Source organism: Dicentrarchus labrax, unplaced genomic scaffold (assembly GCF_905237075.1).
Source record: "Dicentrarchus labrax unplaced genomic scaffold, dlabrax2021, whole genome shotgun sequence".
Taxonomy (NCBI): Eukaryota; Metazoa; Chordata; class Actinopteri; family Moronidae; genus Dicentrarchus; species Dicentrarchus labrax.
In genome coordinates, this window is record NW_026136709.1 from 11,596,474 (window position 1) to 11,619,030 (window position 22,557).

A 22,557-nucleotide genomic window follows, 5' to 3' on the forward strand; every position below is an offset into this window, starting at 1 on the left:
GATTGCAGCCTGTCAAAGACTAAAACACTGCAGTGCTTTATTTCTGAAATCTATATATATATATATGGATTTCTTTTTTTCTTTTAAGTAATTTTTTTGGCCTTTTATTGCCTTTATTGGATAGTGACAGCTGAAGATAGACAGGAAAGGGGGGCAGAGAGAGAGGGGATGACATGCAGCAAAGGGCCTCAGGTCAGATTCAAACCCGGCCGCTGCAGCAACTCTGTACATGGGTCGCCAGCTCTACCGACTAGCTCTCTACCGAGCTAACTGGGGGCCCTGAAATCCATATATTTGATTCAACTTTCTTGTCATTCCAAGTACAGGTACAAAACAACAAAGACTCATGGCTAAAAATTCCATATCTACCAATCTGATCACTGATCATTAACACCAGTGTGTCAGTTCTATCTTAAAAGGACATGTCTCTATGTGTCTCTAATAAAGATTGAGACATTTAAATAGCCCGAACAAACAGGCATTCAAGTGTGTGTTGTGTCTTTGAGCATGTACTCTAAGTATTTTCCTATTGAAATTATCCCTGTGTTGCAGTGACCTTAGGGCAACATCCTCCACTCTCTTGAGTGCATTTCATTGGAGGAAAGGCAGCCAAAAAACAGGCCAATAAAGTTGGCCATTTCACTGCACTCCCACCAATTAGGGAACCAATGAATGGCCTGCTTCCCAAACAAGCCTCTGGCTGCCCTCATCCTGGGAGCAGTTCCCATCAAGTTAGTCACACAACACCAACCAAGAAACAAGAATCGCCGCTGGAAGAGCAGACTCTTCTCACAACTCTTTACTTTCCTTCTTGTTCTCAGTCTCACTGCATGTCTACTGATGTTTCTCTCTCTTCTTTTTCCCTCTTGTGTTTATAATGTAAATATGTTTACAGATATATCATGCACTCAAAGCATATAACATTATTTTAAATAACTGGAGAAAAAACCCAGCTGGAAATTGAACACAAATTTCTCCAACAGAAATTAAGTGATTGAAGGATGGCCCTTATGCTGGCCGCAGAAAAAGTCAAAGCCTTTCGGATTGTGCAGACATATGGAAGTGCAGATTGCATGATGCCGTAGCTTTCAGGCTAGCTGCGTGTTGGCCATGCTCAGCTAGGACACAAATGTACATTTTTAATGGACCAAGAAATGCTTACGCTCTCTTTGGTAAGAGAGCAACATTTACATTCAGCAACATCCGTGCAAAAGACCAAGTGACCACTTATATTAAATGAGCACTAGGACACAAACAGTCAGAAGAGAGAGGGAAGCATGGTGATCACTGCAACCTGACGAAATGGTTGAGGTCAACTTGATGAGGAGTCGTGCTGGCTTGCTTTATTTTCTCTTGTGTTTGTCTCCTTTCTTTGTTCTGTTGCGCTGTTTTCCCAAAAACCCTGCTGTCCTTAAACATTGATCATTCAGTGTTGTGAGTAATACCACTTAACTTTACAACTACTTTAAAACACAGCTACACTAGCAGAACTTTTATTTTGAAACATTTTCATTGACATTTTTTATTGGGGGCAATTTAGACTGTGTACAATTCACCTGAGTTTCATGTCTTTGGAGTGCGGGAGGAAACCAAAGCACTCGGAGGAAACCCACACTGACACGAGGAGGAATGTGAAGACTCCACACAGAATGTGTGTGAGGCTACCCACTGGGCCACTGTGCTGCTCAGCAGGAAATACAGCTGTTGGTGGAAGGTGAAGGGGTCTTAGTTGGTCTTGGCTTCTCCTTATTCCTCTTCCTCTTTCCCAGACTGAGCGCTTCTTTATTTTCTCTGGGAGCTTCTTTTCAGAGACTTCCAGCTCTTGACAGAGTTTTTAAAGCAGTGAAGTACTCTTCCTTCAGCTGGGTAATTTCTCTCTAGACCTGACTGACCTCTTCCTTAGTCTTAAGCTTGGTGGTAAGCTTGAGGTTGGTTGAGACTAGTTCCTCCAGTCTTGTTTTCAGGCTCTTGAACTCTCGACAGAGGACATCCTGCTTATCCCCAGCCCCTGGATCAGCTCCTGATCCACTCTCAGCGTGAAACTTTATCAGCCTCAAGTTCTTGCTGATGGGTGTGTTTTTGTCACTGCAACTGCTCAGTCAGCTTCTCTCTTTCTCCAGCTCTTTGGTGAGATGCTAACCCTGTTTCCTGTTTATTGACCCAATTTGTGATCCAAACACAACCACAAACGGGAATAAACATGCTATCAATCCCAAAATGATTGTGACAGTGACATTGTCACACAAAATGTAGCTTTTGATCTATAAATTCAGCACTTCAATTATGTTTGTAATGTAATCAGGAGCAGGTTTAGGAACTTTGTGGGGAGGCCAAACTGGGGTTTCACATTTTCTTCTCGTGTTTTGTCTCTTTTCTTTGTTATGTTGTCCTCTGTGTGTGCTGTAAAGCACTTTAAATCAACTGTTAAAAAGTAAAAAATGTATAAATACAGTTGAGTTGAGTTAATGTAAAACATGTTTTAAGTTTGTTTACCAAGGTCAAAATGTAGATTGGCATGCACACGTTTAACAATTACATGTTGAATAGACTGTTTGTGCACTTCCTAAACAAAATCTCACCATGACTAACACCAACACACAACAGCAGGTATTCTGGCAACTAGAGAGCAATTCAGCAACTGGTGTGAGTTGAAAATAACTGTAAATCCCACTCTACCAGATCAGATAGTGATGGATGGCAAAATCTAACTCTTTGGCAGGGAAAAAAGCACGTGGTTTAGCTATATTGGCGCAGTGACTTGGGTTCAGCAGCACCTCCTGGCTTAGTCTTAAGATCCAATGAAAAATTAAACAATTATCCACAGAAAATCCTTCTAGTAACACCAAAATGGATTCTTTACTAGAAAACTGGGAGAACAAATCCAAATTAAAAAAGATCAAACTGCAAGAAGACTTAATATTTCATATTCAGTAAAGATCCTACACTTTTTAATTTTAAAAGTTGAATATTACTTTAGATATCCTGGCTGTAATGTTGATAACATAGGCAAAACTGAACACTGCTTAACTTCCAGATTAAGTGAACATGCAAGAGGACCCAAAAATGCTCTCATGATGTGACGAATTTGAACTTTCAGTTAAACAAAGTTGGAGATAATTTTAGAAAAAAACATTCAGCTATGGACAATAAACAAAAACACAGAACTAATAGACCATTGTAAATACTGGGACATCTTATTTCTAGCAGTTTTAAACCTTCCCTTAACAATGGAGTGCAGTCCTTTAATATCCCTGCACTGTAAACTTGCAGATTTGCACAGTTCGGCCAAAAGAAGTGTTGTGTCGATGCATGTTGGGTTTGAAAATGGAAGGATAATTATTCTTGTGGCGTGCCATCACCATGTTTTGTCAATTACACTACACTAGACTACAAACTGCTGCATTACTCTCACAGAATGTTTACAGTTTTCAGTCGCTCTGCTCAATATTTTTTCATAACCTCCATCAGACCTATGGCACTGCGTCCTTTTTGCGGTGCTGAGTGCGGGGCAGTTTCATTGGACCGACGGCAAATGTGACCGTACCTTGAGCTCCAATATAAAACACACGCTGGTACAGAGCAAACAGCACTCTCCCGACTCAGTCTGGCAGACAGGGCGTGGGAGACGGATGACGATGAATCATTGATGCTCGGCACACAGATCACAAACAAAACACACACCAGATGCATGCACATACACGCACAGGCACACACACATTCATCTCCTCTCTCTTACTCATCCGTCCTTTCCCATTTACAGCGTTGTGTTTTTCTCTGTGCCATCGCTGATTTTGTGGTGACAGAGACAGATGGAGGGATTGAGAGGGGAATGGCTCACCAACAGGAGAGGAGAAATCTCCCACTGCCTTTTACTTTGGTCTGAAATAACATTAAAAGTCAGTGTAGGCTTTGTATTGATCCCTCTTTACACTTTTTGTAATTTTTTCATCACTTCATTCATGTCTCTGAGCATTTATTTCCCATCAGAACCTGATGTCTAACTTATATTAGTTGGCGAGAGGGGTCAGACTGTAACAGTGTGGTCATGCACAGATGGATACCAGGTATAATCAGGCTAGAGCTCATATGAGAGGACTGTATCTTGGAGAAGGGTGATGGTGTGGAATAGGAGCGAGGATAACAGATTGCATGCGGAGATGGATGCCATATAGACGAAATACAGCTCCATCCATCAACCGATGGCCCCTGTGACAGTCAACTTTACCCTGCATGACTTATTGATGGCAATACCACCCTGGAAAGAATGTATCACAGTGTGAGTGGACACATTTTGGCCTTCAAACTATTCCAGCAAGCAGTTGGATTATAATTTTTTAATCTACCGTACATTTTTATGTAGTCTTTTAATTACCCATGTAAGCCTCATTAGGATAAAACATCCCTCAACAGCATCAAAGGAGCCTGAAGCAAAAACATCCCAGGGCAAAAAAAATGCTCAGCTGTAAACACTATTAAACATAGAAATGCTGGATAATAATGACAGCTGAGTACAAAGATCACATGGGGTTACATGTTGAGGGGGATGTATGAGTTCAGTGATTAAGCTCATTTGGATGACCAGACTGCTGTTTCAGCTTCTGCATTGCTGCTGTTCTTATTCCAGCTGGGCTTTGATCATTCATAAGAACCTTTGCCCTCTCTCTTTCATGTAAGTATGCACACACATGCGTACATTGTACTCCAGGCCAACGCATGGGGACCACTGCATTATTCATACAAATGCCGTCACACTGAGTAATTGAAGCCATGAAGCCGGGGTAGGTGGAGGGTGGAAGGCGGGGGCGTACAGACACCTTCTCTTTCTGCCTCTCAGTAGAAATTGTTTTGATCATTATCAGTGACCTCTGAATGTGATCAGTGCAGACATCAAGGTGATCTTCTCCATCTGAGGACAAAGTCAATACTGGAAGAGATTGGGGAGGCCAATGTATGGAAAGACAGGCTGCTGCTGCTGCTGATGTCACATACTGGAAATATAAAACATGGAATACATAAAACAGTTGGCTTCATTGGTTAAAGTACGGCTGTTTGTCATTCAGGCTTTTACATTAATGTTCACATGGATTCATTCAGACACAACATGACCACAATGAAAGATCTGCAATGTGATATTTGGCATCTGATGCATGAGAAGAAGCAGTTAAAGTGATGCATGAAGGAAGAAGTGTTTTCTGTTCTCTCACAGAAGCATAACTTGCTTGAGAACAGAACAGATTTTAAAACTTTTTGCTGTGAAGTGTTAATTAATGACAATTGTCAGCATGAGGGACACTTGGTCTGATTTGCCCTAATTTCTCACTCATCAATTGTATAATTTATTAGATGCCTTTTTCATAATGTTCACCAGCGCACCAGGATAGAATAACAATAATAGTAATGATTATAATAAACTTCATGCACCTTTCATTAAAGTTGCAGTCCAAAGTGCTTCACACAACAGGCAAGAAGTAAGGTGTCATTGACTGAAATGTAATATTTAGAGGGGCACAGTGTGTTGTGGTTTAATAATAATTTTTTTTGTGCATTAGAGATGACACTTAAAGGTCCAGTGTGAAACATTTAGAAGGATCTATTGCCAGTAATGGAATATAATACTCATTGGTACATTTTCATTCATTCATATGTAATCACCTGAATGTAAGCATCCTAATGTTTTTGTTAAAATAGAATGAGATGTTTTTATCTAAAGACTCTGAGGATCACCTTTCATGGAGGCTGGCATGTTGAACTGCCATCTTTCTTGCCCAGAATGGACAAACCAAACACTGGATCTAAATATGGGGCATTTACATTTTTTGCATGTTTCACGGCCACCGTAGTTTTTCCTTTGTGCTTGGAAGGGGAGGCTGAAGCGATGGAGAGTTGCGATCTGCAACTACACTACTAAATGCCACAAAATCCTACACACTGACAGTGGACTTTTAAGTGATAAATTACTGTGCTGTTACCAAGGCATGCATTTAATCTCTCTCTGTGCATATTTAACCATGTGCTGCTGTAGCCTTTATGTTAACATGATGACATTCAATTCAGACGTTAAAAGTGTTAGAAATGTTACTAAGTCTGACCCAGTTAGACTGCTGTCGCAACTTTTAGTGACTCAGGTGCTTATTCAGCCATGAGACCAACATGTACAATTGTCATCACATTCAGTAATTGAGGTGCATGTCGGAAAGGAACTAAAGACCCACCTGAAGATACAGAGGTGTGTGTAACAGGCTTGAAATCATATTCAGCTGAATATGGTACAGTTATACTGTGCCACTATTGTTTTTCTTTTTTCTTTTCTTCTTCACATTGGAGATTAAAGGTAGCCTGTGGAGTTTGTGACCTCTAGTAGTGCAGTTGTTCTAAGAGTGGGTCCCTGTTTGGTTTATCTTGTACATGAGGACGCATATGCAAGTGTGCACATGAGTGCCATGGTACAAAATCTTGCCAATGGTTTCACACCCTTCTAATGTTTAAAAGGTTATGCAAGCATGAAAGATATGCTGCAATGTACCAGTAGCAAAAGCAGCGAAGAAAACAACTGCAAGCTAGCAAATATGGATGTAAATGATACTGGATTTAATATATTTCAAAACTTGGCTTTGCAAATGTTTTATAAGAAAGGATATGCACTTTGTTAAAGGATACACACACCGGGCCTCATGCATGGATGTTTTCTTACGTTTCTCTTATATTTCTTGCACAAAGCAATAAGAGAAAAAAAAGTAAATCCTATGTTGGATTCATGAAACGTGCGCTGACAGCCAAGTAAGCCAAGTTAAGTGCCGTGTGCAAAGCCAACAAGCTACTGACATTTGACAGGTAACGTTAAACTCAGACAAAAGAAACAGAAAGGAAATGTCAGATAAGGGCAGCAAAATGAAAAAAAGTTTTTTAACAGACATGGATGAGTGCATTGGAGCCATCATTGGAGAGGTTTCTCTGTCGGGTGCAATCAGGTGCTGCCAGGTAGTATGCTCCCCCGCAGCCAGCGGGCCACCACGTTCTAGATGCGATTCTGTGCGTCACATATTATTTGGACACTGATTGAAGGGAATAGTTTTCTATTGAAGTGCACATGAGTCAGTTTATCTGAGTCTGCTGAGCAGTGGTATATGGAAACCGAATGTACTGTAGTGTTGACTGGATGATATCCTGGAGAACTTTGGGGAGAGTATACTAACAGTGGCTGGGATGCATTACCTATCACCAGTCTTTCTCTGGAAGGTCCCAGTAGCCAGGAAACTGAGTATTTGCAGATGAGGTGGTGAGATTTGTCTCCGATCTTAGTTGAGGCTCCAGAAAGGCACACAGGTTATGAAGAATGTGAGTAACTAAATAATTTTTCAGCTGTGTTTTTATAAAGTAAATTTTGTTTTCATCATCATTATTAATATTTCACAGCACAAAAAGCGAGTTGGCTTTTATGGATATTGACTTACATGTGGTCTAGGGCACTCTTAAATTTTAACAAACAGGAAGTATGCGAGTATAGATGAATGCCACAAAAGTTCCTTAAACTGTACTCACGCACAATTGATCAAATCAGTGCAAATGAATGATTCATGCATGAGGCCCAATGTGTTTTATTGATTAACACTGATTGTAAACATAACTTTAGCTCGTTTACAAGAAAACTCCACAGGGCACAAGTCACAAAATAATGTATGTTTTCTGCTTCATTTTCTTTTGTTGGTTTATGTAGCACAGCTACAGCTGGCTGTGACTGCTGCCCCACTAACTGAAAGAAAACATCACTTAAATGTATGTTCTCATTCACTGTCATTGTAAGGATAGACAAACTGAAGCGCAACTTACAGGGAGGAATGTCAATGCATGAGTATACAGTTAAATTAATCTTGAAGGAGGTGGTCCTCTCTACGGCCCACAGCAACATAGAGGGTGTAAATGTAGACAATGGTGAGACAAACTAATTAATTGCACTTGACTTAGAAATCAGACTGCTGCCCAAAAGCCATTTCCTCCATACCACTACACTGCAAAACCACAACAAATGCAGGATCAAGGCGAAATGCTGTGTGTTGTGGCATGTGGAGGTGGTGAGGAGAGGGATTTGTGTGCATGGAGAGTTTAACCAAAAACGTGTTTAGCTTACACTCAGCCTCATTTCTTCTTTTCATTTCTTGTTTGTCCCCTTGTGTCTTTGTCTGTCTCTCTGTTTGTTTCAGTTTGTCTTTGTACTCAAATTCCTGTGTCTGTTCATGTTTAAATATGCTTTTTGCAGCTGTTACTTTGTCCTACATGTTGTGTTACATCCGCGTGTGTCTAAGACAGGGTGTGCATAAGCATGTGTGTGTGCGTGTGTATGTGCATGAGCATTTGTGTGTGTGTGTAGGAATGCGCTTGTAGTCAGCAGAGGTATGTGTGTTTATCTACCTGCAGGAATTTGAGGCAGTGACTCCAGGTGGAGGCCATTACGTCACATGTGTGTGTGTCCTCTGCAGGTAGGCAGGCAATCTGATATTTGAGGCAGTGGATATCAAACTCACTCACTCACTCACTCACTCAGGGTGGAAAAAGTGTTTACTTGAACCAATTTAACCAAGATGTGTACGCTTCAGATAGTGTTGAAGTAAACAGAAACAGAGTGTGGATATGTGCATCCTGCGGCTGTTTGGTGGCGTAAAAAATGATCTCAGCTGAAGACGAGTGGAGAAATGCACTGCCGCAGAGTAAAGAGCAGAGATACAGAACGAGAGAGCGACAGACAGTGAGAGAGTGAAAGAGTGAGTGAGAGGGAGGCACAGGAAGATATATTCAGAGACCTTCATTCAAAATACATGAATCTACAACTCAGGCAGCCACGGCAGAACCTGCAGGGCTTCCACAGCTCACCTCTGCAGGTGAGAACAAATACGCTTGACACAATGACACTGTACACAAATTAATGGCTTGTTACATATGTTATTTATTGTGTCTTTCATGTAATCTTGCATTGCAAAGGAAGACTGCTCAACCAATAAAATAAAAGGTCCAGAAATAACCTATATTATCCATCCATTTCCATCATCAATAATCCTTAATTCCAGTGGGATTATTATTTGTTTTTTAATTGTTTAGTTTGAATAAAAGAGAGAAGACGTCAGCAGATGGTGGGTACTTTAACCTATACATTGTAAATGGTAAGAAGCATTAGATTAAGTCAGTTAGTGTTTGACGCTCACATTTGTGCTCTATTCAGACCACCAACAATTATTCCCTGCACACAAAATGTCTTGGCTCTATGCCGCGGCCTCCGAAACTTTGTTTTCTTCTGTGAAAAAATGACCACAAGAAGAGATAAGACTTTGAGTGGTGCATTTGTGCATATGTGTGCTCTTGTGAGCTCTCATGCACGATGCACACACAGTGCCTCATTTTGTGTGCATGTGTGTATGCTTGCCGCTTTGATATCCCTCCCATTGGCAGCCCTGATATGAACGGCTGCTTTGATCCTGTTTGAATCAGACAGCATCACCCGAGATCCTCTGCTGCTGCTCTGAACAAATAGCCCAAAAGACACAGAGACAGAGGAAGGGAGGCAGGGAGAGAGGGAGGGAAGGGAGGGAGATTCTTATTTTTCCCTAGTTGTTTTGGTTGCTCCGGGCCACTCTACCTGCTGCAAGATGTCATGTGGTATTTCAACTGCCAACAGCTTAACATTGAACTGTCCATATTTGTTAAAAGTAAACTGTATCCTTTTATAGTGCGCACAATTTTTGCAGAATAAATTAAAGCAGAAATCTATAACTTTCTGCATGTTATCATCCTCTGCACCAGAAACAGGTTCACAGCAAATATGGCTGAAGAGTCTGATACAAGGCTTATGCTTGACTGGAAGGCATGAAGATCAACAGCAACATAGTGTGAGAAATGAATCCCCTCCTGCTTGAATATACATATCATGAGAGAGAGAGAGCCAATCAACACCTGTCTCCAATTATGGTAAATATTTTCCGTATCAGTTCTGTTTTCACTCCACCAACAGATGGTTCTATGAAGATTTTATAAATAAATTGATTAACTACAGTTAATTAATTAACTGAGAAAAAAAAGCACATTGTAAGCTAAACAACCACAACAAATGACAGAAAGCACTATTATTTATAATATTAGTTATAATATATAGCAGGGCTTAGGCAAGAATGCCGACTGCACTCTCAGAGCTGACCACAGGGCCAAGCAGACGAGCATCCAGGGAGCCAGCACCAACCCGCTAGTCCCAGAAGCCCAGGAGGTGCAGAATTAATAACATCAGATGATTTTAAACAAATGAGATCAAACAGCACTCCTCGCTCAGGTGGGAAATCATGACTAAACAAGGTGAGTGGAGTGCAGTCAGCTCTGCAGCGAAGCACCGGCTAAGCCTCATTTAAAGTGCTGAAAAATGGGAGAGGAGGTGCAATGAGACAGAGGCCTGGAGCGATGCACAACCACTGATATGCAGCAGAGAGAGAGAGAGAGAGAGAGAGAGAGAGAGAGAGAGAGAGAGAGAGAGAGAGAGAGAAAGCAATAAGGGTGTGTACATACACACCATCTGAAGTCCCATCAGAACTCCAGTAATACAGGGGAAGTGGGATACTAACATTAGCATATTCAGCTAATTGTTATTCATTTACAGTGGCTGTATTTCCCAGAACATCAGGCCCACACATTTCATGTGTGTGAGATGTGCGTATTATATTTCTCAGCATGCATGTGTGTATGCTTCAAAGACAATTGGTGGATACCAGCCAGCCTTGAGGTTGAGTGTGCAAGGAACAATACTTTCAGTTGTTAGATGTCAATTACCTAATTGATAAACCATACAAAACTATTAATAATAGTTTCAATATTCCTTTAACTATGAATAAAAATTAGGACATTTTTAGCTGTTTCATACTATTTCAAAAGCCTTTTAAATTTGTAGTCCCAACCATCTCATTGCCTATTCATTTGTCTTCACCTTCTACAAAGTAACATATGTACATGAAAAGTTTTTATGTGGTCTGTATTATATTGGAAGACAGGTCTCTCTCTACATTTAAAAACATGTAGCCAAAAATGTCTCATATAATTATTCTGGTAGCACACTCCAGCCTCCAGAAATCCTGACCTGGTCCACATGAATGAACGTGAGAACTGTGCCTACCTCAGGCCCCATCATCACTCTGAACTTGCTGGTGAGTTATGAGTAATGTTCAATAACGTATGCTCCAAATGTACTTTTGATCCGTGACTTCATCACAATGTGCGATGATTATGAGTATTTGTAGTTCTACGGTTTTGAGAAATAATCCATGTCTGTTCAGATTAGCCACATCTGGCCAACTCTGTATTTAACATGAACCATCCTCTCTGTGTTCTGGTACACTGTAAAACATCATACAGGAATTTAGTAGAATAAACTAATCCTTTATCATTAACTCACTGTAAACATATAAGTGTCTAATTTTTAAGTCAACGTAAACATTTCCTGATGTTATGTAAATGTTAATGTAACGTGTGACTGTTTGACAAAACTGTTGTTGACTGAAGTTAATATCTTAACAGTATAAATGGAAATAGCAGTTCTAGGATATCGGAAAAAATATTTCTCTTTTACTAATATTTCACTTTCATTGAAAGGGGCTCTTGGGCTGACAGGCGAGGAATGTGCAATGAGTATGAAAATCCTGCGGTGCCAATATCTTATTTCTTTTATGCTACAGAGAGTTCACTGTGGCAGGAGATCAGACAGTGTGATCTGCCTGAGGGGGAGATGAAGGCGCAAGAGAGTGAGAGAATAAGTGAGGGGTGAAGTTAGAGAAGGAGAAGAAAGAATTATTTACATCCAGCATCTTTGAGAGGTTTCTATCATTTCAGGCCAAAGTCATACGGAGAAAATGAGGAAGACAAAATCAAAAAAAGTGATCTTAAAGTGCAGTGAAAGACATAACTCACAGACTTAAACTTCTTCATCAGAAAGCAGAGATCCACTTCATCTACCGTCATATGCAGCTCACATGCTCTACTGCCAGCCTACCAGGATATGAGACACTACTCCCACGCTGGAGATGTTTTTGATAGATCACATCTGCAGCAACCAGCCGCTGTAGTCCAGAGCCAATAGTGTGCGGGGAGGGGAGGACTCGAATAGAGATTCAATACAGACATTACATTTTCTATTTGAGTAAATCAGTGCGCTGTGGTTACAGAACTACAGGGCTTTTCCTTTGTAAATGTTTGCAGATGGATTAAAAGTCATTACCTTAGATGCCATGATTGAAACATAACTGACTTATGTTCTTTACCAGCGGTTGTGCATCAGCGCTGGATCAACAGAACAATAGTGGCAAATAAATCTGCTTTAACCCTTCTGGAGAACATATTTGGCTTGATTTAAGGAAATATAAACTATAATGATTCCACAGTGATTGTGCCTGTTTCCCCATTTTTCAAAAGAGGACAAAAAAAATTGTGTCCAGGCCTCTGGTTGGGTGATTTGCACGGCAGCAGCTGACTGACATATAAGGGCCTATTAACTAACCGCAGCCCGTCATAGCCCTGTAAAACCCCACAAGTGTTGATTTAAGACATCTGTCCCTTTACAACATTCAAAACTCTGAAGAACCCATTGTGTTTGTATTTCACTCGGATACTGGAAGCAAGCAAGCTTGGCTAACTAGTTTCCACTCATAAAGTAGAAGCTAGTTAACCTGATTCCCACTAGAGGGTCCTTTTCATTCATGTTATTTCAACACTTGCTGAGTCATTAATAGCTCCTGCTCAGCTCAGCGCTTTGTTCGCCACACATATCTATATATGTCTATAGCTGGCATTAGCTGTCTCTCAAGGGTCCAGGTGTGGTGGCGCTAAATGCACAGACTGCAATGGCTAGTAACATCAGCCTCCCAGCTGGTTAACCATTAACAGTTGACTTTTTGTTTTAGGGGAATTAAATGTGTGAGGAAATAAGCAGTCAAAACAAATATATATAAAAATATAATTCACCTAAATGAAGGAGTTGTCAATTATAGAGACAATAAACTTTACCAAATATGATCCTGTAACTTTCTCAACTCTCTGGCACTCACTAACACCACCCATGTAGAAAGGAATTAGGCTCAAAGCAAAATGAGATTTTGACCCATGAATGCAACACACACAGGACAGACATACAACTACAGTATAAAGCAGCATTACTGGGTGTTAGGCCACTACAAGTGTTTTTGGTGGCAAACAGTTTCTGTCACCAATCCCACTAACCCACAATAAAAACAACAAGGGCTTTAGCTCCTGTTCTGAGCCACTAGCCAACTTACAGCATAAACCGATTTAGGAATCATGAGATTTCCAATCACCTGCACTGTGAGCCACAAATGACCCCATTCACGTGGAGCGCTCCAGCGTGGCAGCCCTGTTTCCTCAGTCACGAAAAGACGAGTTACCCAAACAAACCTGCAGGTACACGTCACTGTATCTGGGTTCACAACTGGACCTGGAGTCGTGCTCAGATCTGAGGTGTGACTGATTCAGTCTCACCCACCTACACACACACACACACACACACACACACACACACACACACACACACACACACACACACACACACACACACACACACACACACACACACACACGGAGGAGGCCGGGCAGCTGGAGGCAGACAAGTGAAGTCAGAGAGACGTTAATGACTCAGAGCAATATATTCAAACTAACACAAAATAACAGTATTCACATGAGTGACAGAAATGAACACACCCAATTAAGAGGGAACATTCAAGGTCTATCTCTGTGTTGTACTCACATGTTTACCTGGAACTCAGTGATTTATCACCTGCTAAAGAAACTCAACCCCTGCAGAGAAAACACTTTCATGTGACACAAGGGGTCACACAATGGGGAGCAGTTATAATGCAGGAATACACACACACTCATACAGCATAGACACACACAGAAACACACTGCACACACACTGAGATTGCTTCAAGGCTGACAAACTCAGCAGTAATTATTTTTAAAAGAAACTCTTGCACAAATTGCATTATTAAAATTCAAGCACGATTTCTGAATTAGGGCTATATTTCAATGAATGAGACCGAAAATAGAAAGTCAGGACCACAAGGAAGTGTTTGAACCTAAATCACCAGCGCGCTATGTGTGTGCAACTTGCGAGAGTCTGTGTGAGTGTGTGTGTCTGCTGCTGTGCCCAACAGTGTGTCTATAAAGTGCAAATCACCATCAAGAGTTACGATCGACTGGTGGCTCCTGCGTCAGCTGGGTTGGACACGGGACAAGGCCACAACGGAGGGATAGAAGAGGGGGAGATGGAAGGAGAGAGGGTGATTAGTGGCTCTCCTTCCTGTGCCTGCAGCTCATAGAGATGAGGGGTTTGCAAGTTGGTTCAGCTGCACTCTGCGTTCTCTAAAATCTTTCAATTGATGAAAAGCTTCCTGCGTATTAAGTATGGGAATGTTCAGGCATCCGATTTAGGCAATTGTGAGTGCTGTTTGGAATGAAATAGTTCTTTATGAATCCTGAGCACATTTACATGTAGGTAGCTATGACTGTAGCATAAAATATGGCTGGTGATTTAAAAGTTCCACAGTGCAAATTGATAGCGCCACAGTGTGACGAATGAGATGGGAGACTTCCATTCTTCATCTACTGAGGCTTGCAGCCTGCTGTTTTGGCTCTTTAGTGGAAAAACATGTAAGAATAAGTCCTGCAATCTATTGTTCAGCTGCTAGAGAAACCCGACAAACAAGCAGCAAGATGCAAACAGACACAGACATGTAAATGCCTTATTAAAGCTGAGACATTGGTGGCGGTGTATTCATCTGCAGCATGGTGCTGTAGGGCAGACCCTCCCTGTCTAAGACTAGTCTTGCTCACCCGCACTGATAAAAATACCCCTACAAGGAGGACGGAAAAAGATCACACTATGACTCTGTGCCTCTCCTAGCCGCAGGTGCTTGTCTGGCAGCAGCAAGGGAGAGTTCATGGAGTTTAGAGCACTGGTGTCTTTATAAACACACACTGACTCCTATTGTTGTGGGATCATTTTGAGATGTTAAAATAAATATTCATGTCCACACAACTACACATAAATGCACCATTTTGCATGGGGGTCTTAATATGAAAGCAGGTGAATGGAACAGAAGACAAGTGAAGGGTCATAGAAGCACTGCAGATCAAGGAAAAGGTCACTAAGTTCATTTCCTGCCTCTCAGGGCTGTGTATTAACATGCAAATGTGGCAGAAACTTTACAAAAACAATACATAACTCAACTTGTTATAGTACACAAAAAGGATTCTGGCTTTGTCAGCCTGTTTAAGAAAATCAGTTTAAGAGTTATGGGATCTATTTCCCATAAAAGGATACATTTTGTGGACAACAACAGAGCAGCAGCACGCAGCCACACGTAGAGTCATTCAAGCAATGAAACATCTACAATATTAATCAGTTAAATGAAGACGGGGTGGAAACAGGGAAAAAATAGCCTCAATATGTCAAATGTCAGTTATTAAATCAATGGAAAGCTAGATATGTACTGTTGCAGAAGATAAAAAATCCATAGTTGCAGATGCAAACACTAGAAAAAGAACTGGTACATCTCTGTGGTCATGAATGATGCAGAACATTGTCATTAGCAGCTTGTCTGGTGACATGTGAATCTTGTTGATATGGTTAAAAAAAAAAAAAAAACTCCATTCACTCCTTACAGGTGAAAAAAAGTGCAAGACTTCCTGTATTTACAATCTCTGACACAGCGACAGGAGCTGCTACTGTAACAATCAATTGATATCTTGATATCTATAATTGTGCATTTGTGTGGTCACATCTTAAATAAATATTACAGTACTAAACTAGGACTGTTTGTACGTGCTTGTTAGCTTATGTCCTGAGGCCACCAAGCCGATCAGCTTCTGCTTGGCCTTTAAAAGAAGGCAGCCCCATCACAAAGAACCAACCAAATAATTAAATGTGAACTGTGTGCGCAGCTGTCTGTCAGCTACGTGGTTACACCACCATGACAGTGCCAGAGCTCGCTCAGACTCACATTTAAAAAACGACAGACTGTTAATGTCGCATTATAACTGCAAAAGTGTGTGTGCATGTCTGTGTTTATGTGGATAGAGAGGTGTGTGTGGCTATGTGTTTGTGTTGGCATGTGTATTCACAGACTGTTTGCATTGCACACACCTATCCACAGCATGATGATGTGCTCCCATGCATGGAGAATTAAGTCACACTGATTAAAATATTTTAAAAGGAATCTAATGCAAAAACAATGTAATTCAACTGAATTAAAAAGCCTGGTAAGGGTGTGTGCTTGTGTGCGCACTTGGATATACAATGTGCATGTGCTAGTGTGTAAGCCTCTCCTATTTGTGTGTGTATGTTTGTGCACATATATACAGTACAGCATAGGTCTGCAGCAGATGCCATAATCTCCATGCTTTCGGATGAGATTATGAAAGGCATAAAATGGTAAGAACAGTTTGTCACTTTAGTGTATTGCTACTTCTGTGAGTGTATACACACACTCACATACACACGCGTGCACACACAGTTTATATACGTACATTATTCTCTGGCCTGAGGACTGTATAGAGCAGCGCAGAGCGGTGCAGTAGCTCAAATGTAAATGTGGTTAATGGAGACTTCATCAGGTAGAAAGAGGGGCGCGATGTGACAGAGAGAGAGTGTAAGAATATAAAAGAGGACAGGACCAAAGAATTATAAGGCAGTGAGAGGGAAATACAGAATACAGGGAGAAGCAGGGGGAAAAAGCAGGAGGAGCTGTTCAATGTAATAATAAAAAAAGAGGAAATTTTAATAGCATTTTCTCTCTCGGATAATTGGGACAAGCACTTTCCTCCTCTATCGTTCTTTCTTTTAATGTAATTTTCATCCTCCTGCCCTCCCCCCCTCTTTCTTTCTTTCTCTCTTGACCTTCATCTCCTGGTCTCAACTTCAACATTTTCCCCACTGCTTTGGGTGTGGAGCCAAAACAAGTACAAAAATGTACTTTTCATTTTCCACTAAAAATGTTTTGACTTCTCTCATCGGAACCACTGGTGTGTAGTAGGTATGTGTATGAGTGTGTGTGTATGTGTGTGTGTGTGTGTGTTGGTTGTGTACCGTGGGCTGAGGATGCTGTTAATTCTACCAGACTGTAACTGGTCATGCTTGTCCCACTTGCTCAGGAGAGAAAGCTGTGTTTGGTGCATGTGTATGAGCATGAGTGTGTGTTTTAAAAGACTAGGCAGGTGTTATGACAATACTGCTGATTCACTTTCACTTATCTTTTTATACACAATCTGTCATCAGCACGCAAGCATCTCATATCAATTGAGAAAAAAAATGAAAAATTCAACCAATTAATCACCATGTCCATATAGATGTATGTGCTCGCATGTCATGTTTGCTGGCAGGCATGTGTCTGGCCGGATGTATATTCATTCATTACATTCTTATGTGCATCCATGTGTGAGTGGGTGACTTTAGCATCTGAGTGTGACCATGTGTGCAATGATTACAAATCTGCTTTCCCTAGACGGATTGCGCTTGTGAGCAGCGTGGCCGCACCACTGTGAATGTTGATGGACAGCCGGTGCATGCGAGTGAGACCATTTGGCGGTCTGTTCCCTTTCGCGAATTGATTTTGCATTTAGATTCAGCAGAATTCCAATGGTTCAAGAAGAGCCAAAATGCTGACATTGAGGAGGAGAAGATACTGATTTACACTGATTTATTATAAATGAATATAATACAACTTGTGACTTGACTTGACTGAGACTGCTGTATTTCACTTTATGTATTCTTTGCAAAATATTGCAAATGACAAGAAGAATGACAAATAAATCAATTAGCATTGTATTTACTCCACAATGACTCTTTTAGAGAGCATCCCTTCATGCTATGAATGATTTCCCAACAGTTACAGTCTACTTAGCATGAAATCAATGCCTTTATTTTTTGCAATCATCCACTCCAACAGTACCCTAATAGCTATTTTCAAAATAATGTTTGGGGCCCCTTTAGCCTCAAGCTCATCACTCGTGCAAGCTGTAAATCACTGTTCCAAATGACACGACTCCACCCGGAGAGAGAGTAATTCATGCTAAAACCAGATTTAAGCCCTTTTAATGCGCTAATGAAAAGTGCTGTATTTATATGTAGCGGGTAGACGGTAATGTTGTGACATCAGGCCCATCTGTGACTCAGTCTAAACCTCTAATGAGAACATTACTGAGCCCCGGGCAGAGATGCACAGAGAGAGAGAGAGAAAGGAACGGAGGAGAGTGTGAGGGGAAGAGATGATCGATGCAAACCTTGCCACCTCTTTTGACTGCCATCATCCCTTTCCCTCCTCCTCCTCTTCGCTGTCTCTCCTGCTCCCTCCTCCTCCCTCCTGCCTCACACACCAGGACTCGGGGCAGCGGGTCTAACTCAATACACCGTGCAGCGAAAATCAATGAAAGGCAAAAAGAGATGGCGCTGGAGGACTGAGGGGAAGAAATAAGGCCAAGTGGAGGGCAAGACATTTTTGGACAGCTTTGTCGTGCTCTGCAATCCTGTCCCCCTCCACCTTAACACACACAAGCAGGCAGAAAAACCACAATGAACCGCAGACACACCTGCATCTGTCTTTTTGCTGTCTTCCTTGTGATACTGCACCATAAATATTACAATAAAGGTACTAAATCACACCCAAGGACCTGTGGAGTATCATATTGTATATTTTTTGAGAGACAGTAGCATCAAAAGCAGAAGCTCAGGTGGGAAAAAAAACATCTGACTAAAAGCAATGGAAATGTCACGTATAGACGCTAAAAAAGACACATTACAGTCATATGTATAAATATTGTGCATATTCGTATCTAATATTCCAAGCTCACAACTGATTTTGCTATGAATCCATCGACTGACTCACACACTCCAGTGTTATAGTATTTCCAACATCCCACCCTTCCTGCCCAGACAGATAGATCTTAATATTCAACAAATTGTGAGTCTGGGCACTAGAACAACTCCCAAGGCTTTGGACAGACATGCATCCCTAAACAGTCATAACAGATACACACACACATGCACACACACAGCTCTATAACACTCATGAAAATCCAAGTACAACCAGCTTGTAGCACGTTCCCCTGCCTCTCCTGATCGGCAGATTGTTTTCTCTTGTTCTATGAATCATAAATGTACGTTCTCTTCTTCTTTTCTCTAAAACCCTGACTTTTGAGTTCGTAAGCAGCTCTGTGATCAGGGGATTCAAAACAAGCAGATGAAAAAAGATTGAGAAAAAAAAGAATTCCCCACGAGATATTGAAGTTGTATGTTCAGAAATATTTGAAAAAAATCTGATACATACATGATTATTAATCTCCCCTGCCCAGTCGGCTGTGTCTGCATCTTTCTGTGTCTATGTTCATATTGTCTTTTCACCCCAGCAGACACATTTCCCTCAATTTCCTCCCCTCTTCTATTCCCCTTTTCATTACCGTCTGCCTTAATAGCCCCATCTTCTCCCTCCTTTGCTGTACAACTACCAGGGATGTTAACAAGCCAGGGAAACAAAACTGAAAACAGTTATTTTCCATTAGAAATTAAGAGCTGGATGTCTAAAACATAAATCAAACAAAATCCTAACAACACCCATCCTTGCAGCACTGACTCAATCAAAGTCCTGTGTTCCCTCTCATCCATTCACTTTTCCTCTTACATCTGTCTCCTTCAGTGCCCATATTCCCTCAACACTCCCCCCCATAAATACCTCCAATTCATTTCTTTCCCTCCAAATTCCCCCCTACTTTAGTGTCCTCCAATTTACCAATTCACAGCTTCTCTCGTCCCCATTCATTCCTCTGTCGTTACTCTAATCTCCCCCCTTTCTGCCGCCGGTGCGTGTGTGTGTGTGTGTGTGTGTGTGTGTGTGTGTGAGTGAATGTGTGTGAAAACACTAACCTGCCCTTCTGGCATGCAGAGCAGAGCCAAGCTTTGTCCCTCTTGCTGTAGGTGCAGCAGGTCTTGCAGACGTTGTACTGGCAGTCCAGGCACAGGCGCTTGGGGTTGAGCAGGAAGGTGAAGGGCGCGCAGCAGCGGATACAGCAGTGCTCGTTGAAGCGGTGCTGCTTGGAGAGGATGGAGCATCTGCTGCCTTCCTCCGCCAGCTCCTGCTTCATCTCACTGAAACCGAGAGAGAGAGAGAGAGAGAGAGAGAGAGAGAGAGAAGACAGGAAGGGGAGGGGGAGAGAGAGTGAGAGGGTGGTGAGCGCCTGGTCGAGAGGTAGAACGTGAAAGCGGTGGAGGACGGCGATGCGGAATAATTGGAGACGCTGTGGTAAATGGAAAATTAAAAAAGGTGTGGGGGGGAATTAAAACAATAAGGGAGGAGGGCAGAAGGGGTCATGGGTTTGGTGAAAACACTTGTGCGCTCCCCTTTTCTCTCTCCCCCTCTCTCTCCCACTTTCTCTTACACTGATTCTGGGGAATTAACGTGATGGCTGACATTTCAATTTGGGAGGACCTGTCATGCCTTGTTTGCCCACATCAGTCAAAACACAGCTGAAGAGAGCACGTCCTCTACAGCCGCAAATGTAAGAAGCATTGTATCTCTGGTAACTAAGGCATGGGCGCTACGAGGACAAGGATGATGAAAATAAATTGGCATAAATAGCGCTAAGTTGAAGGTCCAACGCACACAAAACAAGCCTGAGAGAAAAGCAGCATCAATGAAAAGCCCCCACAGTCATACTGGAGGACTGCTTGGGCTCAGTCCAAAAATTACAGTTTCAAACTACAGCAATGAAGGAGCAGTTAAGAGCAGCACAGTCTCACTAATCTTAACGCCTCAGAGAATTGTTCATACTAATGAACTATTAGGATTATAGACTGAAATGCTTGACCAAAGCTTGTTTAAAAATCTAATAAAATCCAAAGCCACAGCTGACATTGACATTCCAACAGCTGCATACAACTAATTGTGCATCATTTTATATGAATTCAACCATTTAACCAAGTAATCGAGTAGGGTTTTGATATCAAATGACTGATGAGAAAAAGACAGACTGCATAATATAAGTTGTTAATCAGTGTTTTAACCAGCAAAGCAGCTTTGCCTGTACTCAACTGTTCACATAAATTATGCACATGGGTTTTTCCTCTGTAGGATTTGTGCTGACTGAGCAATGCACCACCGGCAGAGGCCACAATAAATTATGTAATATTTTGCATTTATATCATAAACCTTTTATCATCAGTACATATTGCACTTGTGTCAATTATATTTAAAATAATACACATAGAGGAGGGTAGCTTAAGTAACACATTTGTCCATGTTTACACTATCACCCATCAGTTGTCATTAGGCGTGAATGGGGGCTCAGAAGGAGAGATCGAGCTGTTGCTGCTGGGAAGGTGTGAAAGTGCGTTCAGCTCGAATGGGCGGCGAGTAAATTATTTAAGCTGCTCTTCTATACACTACGCACGGCCAGGTTATAGCGTACACTGCTCCCACAGAGCAGAGGTACAGATATCTGCAAAACATAGGCACAAAAAATATATATAATATAGTGAGAGAACAAGTCAACCCACATGTGTCTGTGAAAACTGCAAAGCACACATAAAATACACGGAAACACCCCTCTATGTACAAAATGTGTGTATAGGCATCCCAACATCATCTAAACCATCATTCCATACATGGAAAATTACGTGTATGGCAAAACTGAGTGCTGAATGCAGCATATTGTGAATTTCTCGTGTGTAATATGTGTACTGTATGTGTGTCTGTGGAGCCAGCGGGGGCTATTGCAATCTCTCGCTTCCCTAAGTTATTAACGTTGCTCCTCAAGCACATCCTCCGCTGCTCCACTGATTGCTTTTCATATGCATCATTAGATGCAGCATATTAACAAACCATTTCATATACAGTGTCATGTGAGAATGGGCGGGGTGGGTGGGGTGAGGCTTGAAGGGCAGAGGTTGGCATACGTATATGTGGATACTGACAAACCCACGGTTATATACAAGATCATCAAAAGGGGGTTTTATATCCTGCATACTCAAGGCTGCTGGGAAATGTTGACCCCCTCCCCCCCAAACAAATTAAGACAATTTAAACAAACCTCCAAGCAACATAAACTCTTCTTGTCTGAGCTTTAGCATCTGTTTCACAAAACATATACAGCCAAAACAGAGAAAGCTAAATATCTGATGCATACATTTATATTTTAATAACACGAAGAAGCCGTTGACTGGAAATCATTTCCTTCAGTTCTGATTAAGATCAGGTTCCATTCTGCCTCCTGTGTCTGTGATACGGGTTTAATGAACAGCCCGGTTATGGTGGCTAGCTCTGGCCGTTTAATTAAATGAGTGGGCGAATGTACATATATATCCAAGGACATGGGGGGGTTGGTCATGCCTGGCGTCCCTTCGCATTAACTCACATATCTGTTAATGAGACAGGAAAACCTGTGCTCATCTAGCAGCCATGACTGTAGAGACATGTGGGTCATTCAGGTGTCAGTGAGGTACAATTAGCTCATAAGAACTAACAGTAGTCACTCTTT

The 22,557-nt window shown here is 41.5% G+C and overlaps 1 protein-coding gene across 6 annotated transcripts in view; it reads right to left on the reverse strand.

The window, feature by feature from the left end:
- Positions 1-22,557, reverse strand: part of myripb (myosin VIIA and Rab interacting protein b) — a 114,983-nt gene that overhangs the window by 41,707 nt on the left and 50,719 nt on the right. For all 6 annotated transcript variants that reach the window (XM_051410547.1, XM_051410546.1, XM_051410545.1 and 3 more), the window contains one exon: positions 19,949-20,170. In XM_051410547.1, the coding sequence (XP_051266507.1) occupies positions 19,949-20,170 (222 nt within the window). The remainder of the gene's footprint in view (positions 1-19,948; positions 20,171-22,557) is intronic.